General features: G+C 39.7%; 1 protein-coding gene and 1 long non-coding RNA gene across 30 annotated transcripts in view; one reads left to right on the top strand and one right to left on the bottom strand.

Annotated features, from left to right (window-relative positions):
• LOC102163149 (uncharacterized) overlaps nt 1-18,439 on the bottom strand; it is a 127,443-nt gene that overhangs the window by 57,031 nt on the left and 51,973 nt on the right. For 9 of the 18 annotated variants that reach the window (XR_014840611.1, XR_014840612.1, XR_002342383.2 and 6 more), the window contains 2 exons: nt 15,508-15,580; nt 11,192-11,224 (listed from right to left, as the gene is read on the bottom strand). The exons of 5 other annotated variants lie outside the window; for them this stretch is intronic. This is a non-coding gene — a long non-coding RNA (uncharacterized LOC102163149). The remainder of the gene's footprint in view (nt 1-11,191; nt 11,225-15,507; nt 15,581-18,439) is intronic. 4 more of the 18 variants (XR_014840615.1, XR_014840617.1, XR_014840620.1 and 1 more) reach the window with 1 other exon arrangement.
• The window catches only part of ABCA16 (ATP binding cassette subfamily A member 16), a 223,369-nt gene that overhangs the window by 162,154 nt on the left and 42,776 nt on the right, over nt 1-18,439 (top strand). For 10 of the 12 annotated variants that reach the window (XM_085017369.1, XM_085017368.1, XM_085017370.1 and 7 more), the window contains 3 exons: nt 12,686-12,873; nt 13,356-13,526; nt 13,935-14,125. In XM_085017369.1, the coding sequence (XP_084873495.1) occupies nt 12,686-12,873; nt 13,356-13,526; nt 13,935-14,125 (550 nt within the window). Of the gene's footprint in view, nt 1-12,685; nt 12,874-13,355; nt 13,527-13,934; nt 14,437-18,439 lie in introns of those variants that run through there. The other 2 variants (XM_085017377.1, XM_085017374.1) reach the window with 2 other exon arrangements.

Below are 18,439 nucleotides of genomic sequence, written 5' to 3'. Positions count from 1 at the left end.
GCATTGAAAAGCAGAATGATGGAGGCTGTTCAAGAAAACTTCATTCTGAGCAAATATATTCTCCCCCAAGTTCATGATTTACATTTTCTGCTGTGTTAGATCCACTGTCCATGGTCCAGAAATCCACATCTAATGTGCGGATATTAAACTGTGTGACTGGAGTTCCCATTGTGGCGCAGCAGAAACGCATCTGACTAGGAACCATGAGGTTGCGGGTTTGATCCCTGCCCTTGCTCAGTGGGTTAATGATCCGGCGTTGCCATGAGCTGGGGTGTAGGTTACAGATGTGGCTCAGATCCTGCATTGCTGTGGCTCTGGTGTAGGCCGGCAACTACAGCTCCAATTAGACCCCTAGCCTGGAAACCTCCATATGCCAAGGGAAGCAGCCCTGGAAAAGGCAAAAAGACAAAAAAATTAAATAAAATAAAAATGGAGGAGTTCCCGTTGTGGCGCAGTGGTTAACGAATCCGACTAGGAACCATGAGGTTGCGGGTTCGGTCCCTGCCCTTGCTCAGTGGGTTAACGATCCGGCGTTGCCGTGAGCTGTGGTGTAGGTTGCAGACGCGGCTCGGATCCCGCGTTGCTGTGGCTCTGGTGTAGGCCGGTGGCTACAGCTCCGATTCAACCCCTAGCCTGGGAACCTCCATATGCCGCGGGAGCGGCCCAAGAAATAGCAACAGCAACAACAACAACAACAAAAGACAAAAAAAAAAAAAAAAAAAAAAAATGGAAGCAATAAGAGAGCTATGGGATAACATAAAACAGATCAACCTACACATAATAAGGATTCCAAAAGGAGAAGAAAAAGAAAAGGGGATTGAAAATATATTTGAATAAATCATGGCTGAAAACTTTCCAAATCAAAAAGAAACAAATATTAAGACACAGGAACCGAGGGCCCCAAACAAGTTGAACCCAGACAGACCTACACTGAGACATAATAAAAATGGCAAATGTTAAAGATAACAAGACGATTCTAAAGACAGCAAGAGAAAAACAAATAATTATAAGAAAACTCTCTCAAGTCTATCAGCTGATTTCTCTGCAGGAACACTGCAGGCCGGAAGAGAGGGGTAAGATACATTCAAAGTTCTAAAAGGGAAAATTCTGCAGCACAGAATACTCTACCCAGCAAGATTATCATTTAATATAGAAGGGGAAATGAAGAATTTCTCCAGGAAACAAAAACTAAAAGAGTACAGTAATACTACACCCATTCTAAAAAAAATACTGAAAGATCTCCTCTAAATAGGGAAGGAGTAAAAAGATATAGGATGAAGGAAATCACAATTAGAGTAATCATTTCAAAAAACCAGTATACAAATATAAAAGGAAAAAAAAATTCTATTTGTGAAAGTGATAAATAAACACAAAGAACAGCAAAAAGCTAAACAGGAAGATAAAAGGAGTGAAAATTATAAGATGCATGGCAGGAAAATAAAAAATCTACAAACTGGATTTCCCACTGTGGCTCAGTGTTAAATCCAACTCATACCCATGAGGTTGAAGGTTTAATTCATGACTGGGCTAAGTGAGCTGAGGATCTGGTGTTGCCCTGAGCTCAGATCTGTGTTGCTGTGGCTGTTGTGTACGCTGGCAGCTGAAGCTCTCATTTGACCTCTACCCCCTAGCCTGGGAACTTTCATATGCTGTGGGTGCAGCCCTAAAAAGCAAAAAAAAAAAAAAAAATAGGAAAGAAGGAAGAAAAAAAATCTACAAACCCATAGCTAACATCATTCTCAATGGTGAAAAGCTGAAAGAATTCCCACTAAGATCAGGATCAATACAAGAATGTTCACTCTCGCCACTTCTACTTAACATAGTTTTGGAAGTCCTAGCCAAGGCAATCAGAGAAGAGAAATAAAAGGAATTCAAATTGGAAAGGAAAAAGTAAAACTCACTGTCTGCAGATGACATGAAAATGCTGAAGACACTACCAGAAAACTGTTAGAGCTCATCAGTGAATTTGGTAAAGTTGCAGGATACAAAATTAGTACACAAAAATTGATTGCATTTCTAGATACTAACAGTGAAAGATCAGAAGGAGAAATCAGAGGAACAGTAACATTTACCATTACATCAAAAAAAATTTTTTTAATTCCTAGGAGTAAACCTACCTTAAGAGACAAAATACCTGCACTCTGGAAACTATAAGATGCAGATGAAAGTAATCATAGGTGACACAAATAGATGGAAAGATATACCATGCTCTTGGATTAAAAGAATCAATATGGTCAAAATGAGTATATTACTCAAGGCAATCTACAGATGCAATGCAACCACCATGAAATTACCAATAGCATTTTTCAAAGAACTAGAACAAAATATTTTAAAATTTGTTTGGAAAAACCAAAGACCCTGAATAGCCAAACCAAACCTGCTAAGAAAAATGGATCTGGAGGGATCATGCTCCCTCACCTCACAAGATACTACAAAGTTATAGTCATCAAAACAGTATGGTACTGGCACAAAAACATAAATATAGTGGGTTAAGGATCCAGCGATGCCGTGAGCTGTGGTGTAGGTCACAGAAGCGGCTCAGATCTGGCATTGCTGTGGCTCTGACATAGGCTGGCAGCAACAGCTCTGATTAGAGCCCTAGCCTGGGAACCTCCATATGCCATGGGTGCGGCCCTAAAAAAGGTCAAAAGACAAAAAACAAAGAAAAAAAAAAACAAATGGGACCTAATTATGCTTAAAAGTTTTGCATAGCAAAGGAAACCATAAACAAAAGATAACCCACAGAATGGGAGAAAGTATGTGTAAATGAAGCAACTGACAAGGGATTAATCTCCAAAATCTCAAACACCTCCTGCAGCTCAATATCAAAAAAACAAACAGCCCAATAAAACAAATGTGCAGAAGACCCAAACAGACATTTCTCCAAAGAAGAAATTCAGATGGCCAAAAGATACATGAAAAGATGCTCAATATTACTAATTATTAGAGAAAGGCAAATCAAAACTACTATGAGGTACCACATCTTCTGTAAGAGAATGGCCATCATCAAAAAGTCTATAAAAAAATAAATGTTGGAGAAGATGTAGAGAAAAGGGAACCCTCTTACACAGTTGGTGGGAATCTACATTGGTACGACCACTACGGAAAACAGTATAAAGGTTCCTCAAAAAATTAAAAGTAGAACTACCATACAATCCAGCAGTCACACTCCTGAGCATCTATACAGATAAAACCATAATTTGAAAATGTTTATTGTAGCACTATTTACAATAGCCAAGACATGGAAGCAACCTAAATGCCCATCAACAGAGAAATGGCTAAAGATGTGGTACATATATTTAATGGAATGTTACTCACTCATGAAAGGAATAAAATAATGCCATTTGCAGCAACATGGATGGACCTAGAAACCATCACACTAAGTGAAGTTAGCCAGTCAGTGAAAGACACACATCATATATCACCTATATGCAGAATCTAAAAAAAAAAAAGGATGCAAATGAACTTATTTGTAGACCAGAAACAGACTTACAGACTTTGAAAAACTTACAGGTGGGAGACTGGGAGGGATGAAAAACTTGCAGGTGGGGGACTGGGGGTTTGGGATTGGCATATGCACACTGAGGTATATGGAATGTTTAGCAAACAGGGACCTGCTGTATTGCATAGATAAATCTTCCCAATATTCTGTGATAACCTATGTGGAAAAAGAATCTGAGAGAAAATGGGTATGTGTATATGTATGACTGGGTCACTTTATTGTACTGCAGGAATTATTACAACCTTGTAACTTAACTATAGTCATATATAAAAACTTTTTTAAAAAAAGAAAAACGGGGCAACCACAAATCAAAACCAAGTATTACATTCACAAAAACTAAAAAGAAGAGGATGCAAGCATAAAATAGGAAATCACTCAACAAAACTGAGAAATGAACAAAGGAGAATCATAGAATCAACTAGAAAACAACATTTAAATGGCAATGAAAATATATATATTTTTCAATAATAACCTTAAATGTCAAAGGACTGAATGCTCCAATCAAAAGACATGGAGTAGCAGGCTGAACTGAAAAAAAACAAGAGCCTACAATATGCTGCCTACAAGAGACACCTTAGGGCAAAGGACACACAGAAATTGAAAGTGAGAGGATGGAAAAAGACATTTCATGTGAATGGAAATGACGGGAGTGGGGGGTTGCTATACTCATATGAGACAAAATATACTTTAAAATAAAGGTCACAGATGATAAAGAAGACTATTTAATGATGAAAGGCTCAATTGAAGAAGAGAAATTTATACTCATCAATATATCTACCCCTAACATAGGAGCACCCAAATATATACAACAGAAGTAACAAACATAAAAGGAGAAGTTGATGGAAAGGCAATAATAGTAGGAGACTTTAACATCAATGTTTAGATCCTCTAGACAGAAAATCAACCAGGCAACAGAGATACAAAATGATGCAATAGAAGAGTTAGACTTAATTGATATTTTCAGGATGTTACATCCAAAAAACTCAAAATATACATTATTTTCAAGTGCACATGGAAGATTCTCTAAGATTGACCACATATTGGACACAAATAAGCGTACAGAAATTATTTCAAGCATCTGCTCTGACCAGAATGGCATGAAACAAGATATGAACCACAAGGGAAAAATGTGAAAAACCTGACTACATGGAGACTAAACAACGTGCTACTAAAAAACCAGTGGGTCAATGAGGAAATCAAAAAGGAAATTAAAAAATACCTGAAGAGGATTTCCCGTCCTGGTGCTGTGGAAACGAATCCAACTAGGAACCATGTATAGGTTCGATCCCTGGCCTCATTCAGTGGGTTAAGGATCTGGCATTGCCATGAGCTGTGGTGTTGGTCGCAGACACAGCTTGGATCTGGCATTGCAGTGGCTCTGGCATAGGCCGGCAGCTACAGCTCCGATTTGACCCTTAGCCTGGGAACCTCCATATGCCACAAGTGTGGCCCCCCCAAAAAGCCAGAACAAACCAAAAAATACCTCAAGACAAACAATGAAAACACAACTATTCAAAATCTATGGGACACTGCAAAAGCAGTTATTAAAAGGAAGTTCATAGTGATACAGGCTTTCCTCAAAAAAGTAAAAATCTCAAATCAAGGACCTTAACCTACCACCTAAATGAATTAGAAAAAGAAGATCAAACAAAGCCAAAAGTCAGCAGAAGGAAGGAAATCATAAACATCAGAGAGGAAATCAATAAAATAGAGATTAAAAAACAATAGAAAAAAATCAGTAAAGCCAAGAGCTAGTTCTTTGAAAGGGTAAACAAAACTGACAAACCTCTGGCCAGACTCACCAAGAGAGAGAACCCAAATAAACAAAATAAATGAAAAAGGAGAGATCTCAATAGATACTGCAGAAATACAAGAAAACCTAAGAAAATACTATAAACAATTATATGCCAACAAATTTGAAAATCTAGAAGAAATGGACAACTTTCTAGAGATACACAGCCCACCAAAACTGAATGTAGATAATTTGGACAGACAGATCACCAGAAATGAAATTGAATATGTAATAATACAAAAAAAAAATTCCCTGAAAACAAAAGTCCAGGACCATATGGCTTCACAGGTGAATTCTACCAAATGTGCAAAGAACTTATAACCATTCTTCTTAAAATCTTCCAAAAGATTGAAGAAGGAACACTCCAAAGACACTCTATGAAGCCACCATCACCCTAATGCCAAAACCATACAAAAATACTACCAAAGGAGTTCCCAGCATGGCACAGCAGAAATGAATCCGACTAGGAACCATGAGGTTTCGGGTTCGATCCCTGGCCTTGCTCAGTGGGTTAAGGATCCAGCATTACCGTGAGCTGTGGTATAGGCCACAGACACAGTTTGGATCTGGTGTTGCTGTGGCTGTGGTGCAGGCCAGCAGCTGTAGCTCTAGTCGGACCCCTAGCCTGGGAACGTCCATATGCCATGGGTGCGGCCCTTAAAAAAAAAAAAAAAAAAAAAGGAAAAAAAATATACTATCGAAAAGAAAATTACAGTCCATATCTTCAATGAATATAGATGCAAAAATTCTCAACAGAATTATAGCCAGCTGAATCCAACAACACATAGAAAAGATCATACACCACCAAGTGGGAGTCATCCAAGGTTCACAAGGATGGTTAAGCGTGTAAATCAGTCAATGTCATATACCACATTAACAAATGAAAAGTTAAAAACCACTGATCATCTCAACAGATTCAGAAAAAGCATTTGACAAAATTCAATATCCATTTATGATAAACAATCTTACCAAAGTGGGTATAGAAGAAAAGTATCTTAAAATAAAGCCATTTATGGAGTTCCCGTCGTGGCGCAGTGGTTAACGAATCCAACTAGGAACCATGAGGTTGTGGGTTCGGTCCCTGCCCTTGCTCAGTGGGTTAACGATCCGGCGTTGCCGTGAGCTGTGGTGTAGGTTGCAGACGCGTCCCGGATCCCGCGTTGCTGTGGCTCTGGTGTAGGCTGGTGGCTACAGCTCCGATTCAACCCCTAGCCTGGGAACCTCCATATGCCACGGGAGTGGCCCAAGAAATAGCAACAACAACAACCAAAAGACAAAAAATAAAATAAAATAAAATAAAGCCATTTATGACAAACCCACAGCTGAAAGCCTTCCCACTAAAATCTGGAACAAGACCAAGATGCCCACTCTCACCACTTTTATTCAAATAGTATTAAAGTCATAGCCACAGCAATCAGACAAAAGAATTCAGTTATCCAAACTGGAAAGAGTAAAGTTATCAGTATATGCAGATGACATGATATTATATTTAAAAAAACCTTACGGACTCCACACAAAAACTATTTGATCAATGAATTCAGCAAAGTATCAAGATATGAGATTAATATTCAGAAATTGGTTGCATTTCTGTATACTAGCAATGAAATATTAGAAAAGGAGTATTAAAAACAATCCCTTTTATAATCAAAAAATAATAAATACCTAGGAATAAACCTGACTGAGGAGGTGCAAGACTTATACATTGAGGACTATAAAACAGTAGTCAAGGAAATTAAAAATGATTCAAAGAAATGGAAAGATACCTCATTCTCCTAAATTGGAAGAATATTGTTAAAATGACCATATTACTCAAAGCAATATACATATTTAATGTGGCCCCTATCAAATTACCCATCACATTTTGCACAGAGAACAAACAATCCAAAAATTTATGTAGAACCATAAAATACAGAGAATGGCAAAAGAAACCCTGAGGGGAAAAAACCAGGAGGTATAACTCTTCCAGACTTCAGAAAATATTACAAAGCCACAGTAATCAAGATAGTGTGGGTCAATTAATCTTTGACAAGGGAGGCAAGAACATAAAATGGGAAAAGGAAAGTCTATTCAGCAAGCATTGCTGGGAAACCTGGACAGCTGCATGCAAAGCAATGAAACTAGAACACACCCTCACACCATGCACAAAAATAAACTCCAAATGGCTGAAAGACTTAAATATACGACAGGACACCATCAAACTCCTAGAAGAAAACATAGGCAAAACACTCTCTGACATCAACATCATGAATATTTTCTCAGGTCAGTCTCCCAAAGCATTAGAAATTAGAGCAAAAATAAACCCATGGGACCTCATCAAACTGAAAAGCTTTTGCACAGCAAAGGAAACCAAAAAGAAAACAAAAAGACAACTTACAGAATGGGAGAAAATAGTGTCAAATGATGCAACCGACAAGGGCTTAATCTCTAGAATATATAAGCAACTTATACAACTCAACAGCCAAAAAACCAATCAATCAATGGAAAAATGGGCAAAAGACCTGAATAGACTATTCTCCAAGGAAGATACACAGATGGCCAGCAAACACATGAAAAAATGCTCAACATCACTGATTATAAGAGAAATGCAAATCAAAACTACCATGAGATACCACCTCACACCAGTCAGAATGGCTATCATTAATAAATCCACAAATAACAAGTGCTGGAGGGGCTGTGGAGAAAAGGGAACCCTCCTGCACTGCTGGTGGGAATGTAAACTGGTACAGCCACTATGGAGAACAGTTTGGAGATACCTTAGAAATCTATACATAGAACTTCCATATGACCCCACAATCCCACTCTTGGGCATCTATCCGGACAAAACTCTACTTAAAAGAGACACATGCACCCGCATGTTCATTGCAGCACTATTCACAATAGCCAGGACATGGAAACAATCCAAATGTCCATCGACAGATGATTGGATTCGGAAGAAGTGGTATATATACACAATGGAATACTACTCAGCCATAAAAAAGGATGACATAATGCCATTTGCAGCAACATGGATGGAACTAGAGAATCTCATACTGAGTGAAATGAGCCAGAAAGACAAAGACAAATACCATATTATATCACTTATAACTGGAATCTAATATCCAGCACAAATGAACATCTCCTCAGAAGAGAAAATCATGGACTTGGAGAAGAGACTTGTGGTTGCCTGATGGGAGGGGGAGGGAGTGGGAGGGATCGGGAGCTTGGGCTTATCAGACACAACCTAGAATAGATTTACAAGGAGATCCCGCTGAATAGCATTGAGAACTATGTCTAGATACTCATGTTGCAACAGAAGAAATGGTGGGGGGAAAACTGTAATTGTAATGTATACATGTAAGGATAACCTGACCCCCTTGCTGTACAGTGGGAAAATAAAATAAAATAAAATAAAAAAAGATAGTGTGGTACTGATACCAAAACAGACATATGGATTGGTGGAACAGAATGTAGAACCCAGAAATAAACCCAGACACCTACAGTCAATTGTTCTTCGACAAAGGAGGCAAGGATATAAAATGGGTACAAGTCTCTTCAGCAAGTGGTGCTGGAAAAACTGGACAGCTGCCTGTAAATCAATGAAACTAGAACACACCTTCACACCATACCCAAAAATAAACTCAAAATGGCTTAAAGACTTAGACATAAGACATGATACCATACAAATCGTAGAAGGAAACATAGGTGAAACATTTTCTGACATCAAATGTACAAATGTTTTAAGCCAACAGAAATAAAAACAAAAATAACCCAATGAGACCTAATCAAACTGACAAGCTTTTGCACAGCAAAGGAAACCATTAACAAAAATGAAAGACAACCCACAGAATGGGAGAAACAAACAACCACTTGAAAAAATGGTCAGAAGACCTAAATAGACATTGCTCCATTGAAGACATACAGAGGGCCAGTATACGCGTGAAAAGATGCTCGACATCACTAATTATCAGAGAAATGCAAATCAAAACTACAATGAGATACCACCTCACACAGGTCAGAATGGCTAACATTAATAAGCCTACAAATAAAAAATTCTGGAGAGTGTGTGCAGAAAAAGGAACCCTCCTTATCTGCTTGGGGGGGAATGTAAAATGGTAGAAACACTATGGAAAACAGTACGGAGTTTCCTAGAAAATTAAATACAGAAATATCATATCCAGCAGTCCCATTCCTGGGCACATATCCAGGCAAAACTGTAATTCAAAAAGGTACATACACCCTTTTGTTCACTGCAGTACTATTCACAATAGCCAAGACAGAAACAACCTAAATGTCCATCAACAGATGAATGGATTAAGATGTGACAGGATAATGTGAGAAAAAAGAATGTACACATGTATGTGTAACTGGGTCACCACGCTATACAGCAGAAAACTGACAGAACACTGTAAACCAGCTATAATGGAAAAAAATAAAAATCAGTATATATATAAAAAAAAGATGTGGCACATATACACAACGGAATACTAATATGCCATTTAAAAAAACCAATGAAATAATGCCATTTGCAGCAACATAAATGCAACTAGAGATTCTCATATGATATTGAAGACAAATATGTGATATCATTTATATGTAGAATCTAAAATATGGCACAAATGAACCTATCTACAAAAGAGAAACAGACTCACAGACATGGAGAACAGACTGGTTGTTGCCATGGGTGAGGGATGAAGGAGTGGGAGGGACTGGGAGTTTAGGATTTGTAGATGTAAGCAATCACATTTAGAATGGATCAGCAGGGAGTTCCTGTCGTGGCGCAGTGGTTAACGAATCCGACTAGGAACCATGAGGTTGCTGGTTCGGTCCCTGCCCTTGCTCAGTGGGGTAACGATCCGGCGTTGCCGTGAGCTGTGGTGTAGGTTGCAGACACGGCTCGGATCCCGCGTTGCTGTGGCTCTGGCGTAGGCCGGTGGCTACAGCTCTGTTTCAAGCCCTGGCCTGGGAACCTCCATATGCCGCAAGAGCAGCCCAAGAAATGGCAAAAAAAAGACAAAAAAAAAAAAAAAAGAATGGATCAGCAACCAGGTCTTACTGCAGAACACAGGGAATTCAATCTCTTTTTGACAGAACACAATGGAAGATAATATGAGAAAAAGAATACATATGTGACTGGGTTATTTTGCTCTACAGCAGAAAAGGGCACAATATTGTCAACTATAACTTTTAAAAAGTAAAAAAGGGAGTTTCCATTGTGACTCAGCAGGTTATGAACCTGATTAGTATCCGTGAGGATGCAGGTTCGATCCGTGGCCTTGCTCAGTACATTTAGAATCTGGCATTCTAAATGAGCTGTTGTGTAGACTGCAGAGGTGGCTTGGATCCTGCGTTGCTGTGGCTGTGGTGTGGGCTAACAACTGCAGCTCTAATTCGACCCCTAGCCTGGGAACTTCCATGAGCCAAGGGTGCGGCCCTAAAAAGAAAAAAAAGTAAAAAGTAAAAAAGAGGGAGGGAACACAAATACATTGAAAATAAATTATAAGAAACACAAAGTACTTGATTCAATTCTGTGCAAATAAAACTTAAATATTTAATAAAACTAATTTTCTAGCTACATTTTCTAGCAAACAATTAAAACTGACCTCAGGAGTTCCCATCATAGCTGAGTGGTTAATGAATCGGCTAGGAACCATGAGGTTGCAGGTTCGATCCCTGGCCTCGCTCAGTGGGTTGAGGATCCGGCGTTGCCGTGAGCTGTTGTGTAGGTCCCACACTCGGCTCAATCCCGTGTTGCTGTGGCTCTGGCGTAGGCCGGTGGCTACAGCTCTGTTTCAAACCCTGGCCTGGGAACCTCCATATGCCACGGGTGCAGCCCAAGAAAAGGCAAAGACACACACACACACACACACACACACACACACACACACACACACACACACAAAACAAAACAAAAACCTTACCTCAGAAAAACAAAACTGAAACAATCACAATTCCTATAGAAGACAGAAAAAATTGTCAAAGATTTACCCTTTAATGAAGTAAAATAAGATTATATTTTATGGCTGAGCAATATTTTGGTGTTTTGATATACTACATCTTCTTTATGCATTCATCTTTATCCATTCATCTGTCAACAGATGCTTAGGTTGTTTCCATGCCTTTGGCTACTGTAAATAATGCTGCAATGAACATAGGTGTGCAGATATCTTTTTGGGCTAGTATTTTCATTTCCTTTGGATAAATACCCAGAAACTGAATTGCTGAATCATATGATAGTTCTATTTTTATCTATTGAGGAACCTTCATACTGTTTTCCAATAGGGGCTACACAAATTGACATCTTCACCAGTAGGGCACAAGGGTTCCCTCTTCTCCATATCCTTACCAGGATCTGTTCTCTCTTACCTTTTTTATACCAGCCATTCTGACAGGTATGAGATGTGGTTTGACGTGTATTTCCCTGATCATTCGTGATGTTGAATACTTTTCAGGTACCTGTTGGCCATTTTTATGTCCTCTTTGGAAAATTTTCTATTCAAGACCTCTGCCTGTTTTTTTTGTTGTTGTTGTTTGTCTTTTTGCCATTTCTTGGGCCACTCCTGCGGCATATGGAGGTTCCCAGGCTAGGGGTCCAATCGGAGCTGTAGCCACAGCCACAGCAACGCGGGATCCGAGCCACGTCTGCAACCTACACCACAGCTCACGGCAACGCCGGATCCTCAACCCACTGAGCAAGGCCAGGGATCAAACCCGCAACCCCATGGTTCCTAGTCGGATTCATTAACCACTGAGCCACAAGGAGAACTCCCCCTCTGCCCGTTTCTAAAATCAGAATGTTTGTCTTTTTGTTGTTGAGTTTTATGAGTTCTTCATATATGATGGATATTAACTCTATCAGATATATAATTGCACATATTTTCTCCCATTTGGTAAGTTGCCCTTTTATTTTATTGATAGTTTCCTTTGCTGGTCCAAAGCTCTTTAGTTTAGTCTAACGTGTTTATTTTTGGATTTATATATCTATACATATGAATATATTATCATTTTTATCTGTGGGAGAGTTGGCCTGATAGAAGTTACTTGCCATTATTGGAAGTGAAATCCTATACATGTTTTTCATTGATTTAATAAAATGGCTCTTTCCCAATGGTATCTGAATAGGCAACTTCATCTAACAAAAAACTATCTTGGGTACATGGTAGTGCACGATAGATAATGTGTTGAAAATTCCTGTAAGGGGTGTTAGTATACCATTTTATTATAATGGGGTTCCAGCTGTAAAGATTCTTTAGACTGAGAAAAAGAAAGAATCCTTGCTGGGAGCTCTATGGGTATCATATCTTCTTGCCAGCCTGGGCTAAAAACTTCAGGTTTTCTGTCTAATCCATATAACTGTATATTCAATGGAATCGTTGACTTGGGCCTATTGCTTATGAATTACCCTCTTAATTCAGGTTAGGTCAAGAATTGGCTATTGTCCTCAAGTTGACACCATGCTGAACCACATGACCGGTCGGGAATTGCTGATCATGTATGCCAGGCTGTGGGGGGTCCCTGAGCCAGACATTTCCATGTATGTGGAAGCATTTTTGCATTCAATGCACATCGAAGACCATGCTGACAAGCTGGTCCACACATACAGGTGAGACATTATGCTGCTGTGTTGATTAAGCTGCCTACTGCCCACCTGGGTTTCTCCTGTTTCCAATGAATACCTGTAAATTTAACCTGACAACTCTGTCACACAGAGGCAATAACTATGGAATATACTTATGTCCTGTCAGGGTTCATATGTCAGGAATAAGGTAGATTACATTTGTATGAAGTCAACCTTTACAGACATGAGTTGTAAACTTTGCATTTCAAGGAAGAGCACTTTCATCCCTACATCCCTATGGTTCTTTATCTCAAAATAAAAATATTTCACAAATAATTGCTAAAAAAAATTAATTATCGAAAGAAAGTCATTTCAATGACAATGAGTTGATACGTAACACTTGGACTTGGGTCTACCGCTTTGTGATTCGTGTAACATCAGCATTGTGGATATAGGAACTAATTCTATCCTATGAATTAATAATGTCTATACCCTTATTTCTTCTTTCTCCTTTTTGTAAAATAAAGTGGAGGAAACAAACGTAAACTGAATACTGCCATTGCCCTAATGGGAAAGTCCTCAGTTATCTTCCTGGACGAGCCATCTACTGGCATGGACCCAGTAGCCAGGCACCGGCTCTGGGACACAGTTACATGGATATGTAAAACTGGCAAAACTATCATCATAACTTCCCACAGGTATGACCTACTAGGAGACTTGGTTGAGAGTTACAAGAGTCTAAGAGGAAATTAGTTGGAGCCAGGAATACGGGTCAGTGAACTTGTCTAAGTATGTGAAATACGCAAGAGGAATTGTGAGCAGATACTGATTCCTATCTAAAACCAAGCATCCTCAGTGGAGTTCTGGAATCCAGGCTCAACAGAAGATAGGAAGTTAGGGAACTGTTCTCATTGTGAATTTAGCAATCAACTGCTTTGAATGTTAAAACCTGCTCTTCACAAATATTGTCTTACTAATGATCATCGGCAATACCAAGCTCTCCTCCTCTGATGAGTGTTACCTTGTGATCATAGCTGTGTTTCAAAATACAGAATTCGCCCTCTGAAAGCGAGTTTCTTCAGCCATATATTCCTTTGTGCCCCTAGCATGGAAGAATGTGAGGTCATTTGCACCAGGCTGGCCATCATGGTACAAGGGAAGTTCAAGTGCCTAGGCAGCCCTCAGCACCTCAAGCACAAGTTTGGTAATATATATAATCTGACAGCAAAGATTAAGATTGACAATAATGAAGATAAACAAAAAGAGTTCAAAGACTTCATTGCGACAACTTTCCCAGGTAATATAGGTAGGGCTGACTTATGAAAATGGTATTAAAGTCACATGTGTTGTTTCGCTGCATGTACTCAATAAGTTTTTCCCAAGGGTTACTGATGTTTATTGAGCATTTGCATTAGGCTCCTTTTTGAAAATAATTTTCTGTGAATTTATCCCTAAATATGCTAAAATGCTTCCTCAAAATAGCAGGGGGTAACAGAAGAAAGGGTGGGGGAAAAAACTGTAACTGCAATGTATACATCTAAGGATGACCTGACCCCCTTGCTGTACAGTGGGAAAATAAAAAAAAAATTAAAAAAATAAATAAATAAAGTCATTACTCTTTAAAAAAAAAAAAATAGCAGGGGGTTCTCACTAGTCTCCTGTAGGAATCATCCAGTAAGATAAACCTGTTCAGGTTTATTCATCTAGGGTTAAATTACTGAGGTTAAATCTCTCTTTTTTTAATCCTTGATCGTTTTTACGGTTTCTCCTTCTTTTTGAACATGTAGCCTCTGCCCTTGCCCTGATTTCTGACCAGGCAATGTTTATGAAAGGCAAACCCCCTTTTCTGCTTTCAAGGAAATAGTCTAGATATGTGACATAGAAATTAACTATTCTACTTTTGTATACTAACTTCAGTAAGTGCCCCTCTGTGCCTATACTAAACAAATTTACAGCCAGCTTCTATTTATTTCTACTCCACTACATTATTCTAATAATTAAGCAAAGACATGGTAAGTCTTTTAATAATTTTGACTGGCATCGTCTCTAACTTGAATGATTATTTTATCAACAGTGTGGTGGCCAGATGACCAGAATGCAAGATTAAAAGCATGGAGGCTATAACAATGATAAAGCAATAAATGACACTGGCCTGTACTAAGGAAGTGACATAAGGAAGGGAGAGGAAGAGGGAGTTCCCATTGTGACTTAGCAGAAACAAACCCAACTAGTATCCATGAGGATGCAGGTTCAATCCCTGGCCCCACTAAGTGGGTTAAGGACCCAGCATTGCTGCAAGCTGTGGTGTAAGTCACAAACGTGGCTTGGATCTGGTGTTGCTGTGGCTACGGGCCAGGCCAGCAGCTGTAGCTCTGATTCGACCCCTAGCCTGGGAACTTCCATATGCCACACTTTCAGCTCCCCCCAAAAAAAGAATGGAGAGGAACAAATGATAGGAAATATGTGTGTGTGTGTGTGTGTGTGTGTGTGTGTGTGTGTATTGGAATATATTCCAATGCTATATATATATATATTGGAATGGGCAACCCAAGAGGAGGAATCGCTATGTAGAAAAGATAATTCAGTATTAATTACACCTAGATATTCAGATAAAGATGTCCATTAGACAATTGAATATTTAATTATCCATTCATATAATAAAACTTAAGGAGTACTTACTGTATGCAGTGTTGAAGATACTGTATTAACCTCACAGACTCATACAGTGAGCCACTCCAACGACCTACTCAACCTGAGGATGAGAGAGGACACAAAAAACTGAGGACAAACTTGTCTTAAAGGAGTTTAAAATAAAGTTCCATGTGAGAAAAAGAAAGCATATATATGTGTTTGTGTGTGTATGTCTGTGTGTGTGTATGTCTGTGTGTCTGAATGACTGGGTCATTTTGCTGTACAGCAGAAACTGACAGAGCATTGTAAATCAACTATAATAGAAAAAAAAATCTTCTAAGTCAAAACAAGAAAATGGAGTTCCCACTGTGGTGCAGTGGGTTAATAATTCAACATCGTCTCTTGTGGCAGCACAGGTTTGATCCCCAGTCTGGTTCAGTGGGTTAAGGATCTGGCATTGCTGCAGCTGTGGCATAGGTCACAGCTACAGCTGGGATTCAATCCCTGGTTCAGGAATTTCTATATGCCGTGGGTACAGTCACAAGGAAAATTAAAAAAAAAAAAGAAGTGAATACCATAGCTTGAATATGAAACTACATATGGAAGGTCACTGATTTGGCAATCCTATCTCATATTATCCTTGAGCAAATTAGCTGTTTCAAGTAAAACTTCCCCAGTTAGAGAAAGCAGAATAGAAAGGAACAAAAGATTATCCAAGAAAGGAGAAAACAAAGAAATATAAGATGCGAAGGGACACAAATACACAGTTCAGTCTAAAATTATTCATAATAATTGCAATATTATTTTAATTGAATGCTTCTCTGTAGTGAAAAAGAATTTAAGAGACCACAGATTATTTTTAAAAGACCACAAGGAAAATAGTTCCTCTTTCTACAGTATGGCAGAAATACTCTCAGAAAGGTAACAGTGCTAAAATAAAAATACTTACTGGAAAACAAAGTAAAATTGCTTTTAATTATTTGCCTAGGCTCAGGAGAAAAAAGTGATAAAAAAAATTCAAAGAACTAAAACAGACCAGAAAAAAATTGTCAAGCTGAAACCTGATAGTGACAATAATAAAAATGAAAAAGTTGGTTTGTCTTGAAGCAAATTCCAATACCAGTATGGAGAAAAGAGGTAAAACTTTGGACCTTATGCAACATAAGAAAAGCTTAACCTAAGATCGTCACAGTAAGCAAGGACCTTCAAAAATGAACAGATGCTCTGGTTTCCAATCCATCATGTAATAATAAGGTAGGGAAGTGACACTCTGTCCGAGTAAGAAGTAAAAAGCCTAACAAAACTGAAAAATCAACAAATCTTCTAGGATGTGAAAAAGAGATAACAGAGAAGCCAATGCAGACAATAATGGAGAGATAGGTACATACAGAGGATTGTGCCTTAACCAGAGAAGAAAATGACTAGCCGATACCTCGAGGGGAACCAGTGCCAGGGTAGAAAAACCTGAATTGTAATTGCATTGCTGGAGACAACACTGTGTGGACAACTACAAGAGGGAACAACTCTAGGGCACCTGGTCATAGGGGTTTCCCACATATTGTGACATTTACCTTTTAGGACACTGACCGGGTTACCAAAGTAAATATCAGGAAAAGGCCTTTGGAAGGCCTACCCACAGAGGAAACCAGTTAACTAGAGGCTAACTGCCTACGGCACTGTCAGAGCCTAAATGACCTCAGAGAAATTCCAGCCAACTCTTAGCCATCTTGTTCCACAAAAGAGGGAAGAAGAAAAAAAAAAAAAAGAAGAAGATGATCTTGTAAAGTTCAGAGTTCAGAGGTATAGGCTCACTGAGTAACTGAGATGTACCTACAGGCTACAGAACCCTTCCCAGCCTCCCACGCCTCACCAGCAGATTACTAAAGGCCTGTCTACAGCAGTTCCTTTTTCCCCAGGAAGTCTAAGTATCCAAAAAACTACCAAGAACACCAAAAGGCAAGAAGCACAATTCGAAGGCTTAAAGCAATATCAGAACCAGACATGGCAAGGATGTTGGAATTATCAGTCCAGTAACTGAAAACAGCTATGACTGATATACCAAGGGCTATAACTAATCAACTAGACAGCAGCCAAAAATAAATGAGTAGGGAGAAGATGAAGACGGTGGAGGAGCAGGACGTCACGCTTGTCTTCTCCCACAAGCACATCAAAAAAAAAAAAAAAAAACATCTACATGTAAAACGACTTGCACAAAATATCTACTGAATGCTGGAAAAGAACTTAAACCTCAAAAAAGGGCAAGCCTCTTGACATACCTCCGTAGAACAAAAGACAAAAAGAGAAAGAGAAAAGGAATCAGGAAGGGACGCACATTCCTGAGAGGGAGCATTCCCATGAAGGAGGAAAGGAACCTACACCCAGGGAAGTCACCTGACCGACCCGGAGATCAGCCAATATGGGGGGACCTCAGAGTCACTGAGAAAAGCACAGCAGCTGGACTGAGGCGGGCGATGTAGAGTGAGAGCCACACAGACCATCTGCACCACTGCCTGAGACGCCCAGGCGGGGGCTGGCTGCCGAGCCTCAGGCCCTGGAGGTGAGTTCTGGGGAGATGACTAGGGCTGGCTGTGTGGGGAAAGCCTGAGAGGCTAAGGAGGAGTATGCCCCAGGCGGGGAAGCAGGGTAGAATGCCATGGCAGGGGGAAGCTGGGAGGACGTCTGGGCCTGGAGGAGAAGCAAGGCGCTGTTGTTGGGGAAGGCGAGAGGAGGCGGGGCGGAACGCCATAGGCGTCTCCCCATGCATGTGTGCTCAGGCTCTTAGAGGGCAGGACGCCTCCAGTGCAGGCTATGGGTGGCAAGGAGCCACTTGCTTGGGCTAAGGGAGACCGGGCACTTCTTGTGCAGGCTACGGGTGGCCAGGCCCCTCTTGTGTGGGCTAAGGGCAGCAGGGGGCTAAATGCGATGTGGTGCCTCTTGTGGGATCTACAGGCAGCAGGGAGGAACCATGGAGGCCAGAAGG

Source organism: Sus scrofa, chromosome 3, assembly GCF_054392235.1.
Source record: "Sus scrofa isolate SSC_HxYL_T2T_F1_AM1 chromosome 3, Sscrofa_HxYL_maternal_Yorkshire_Landrace_v2.0, whole genome shotgun sequence".
NCBI lineage: Eukaryota > Metazoa > Chordata > Mammalia > Artiodactyla > Suidae > Sus > Sus scrofa.
Note: the sequence above shows the minus strand (reverse complement) of the source record. Positions and strands in the feature narration are given on the sequence as shown.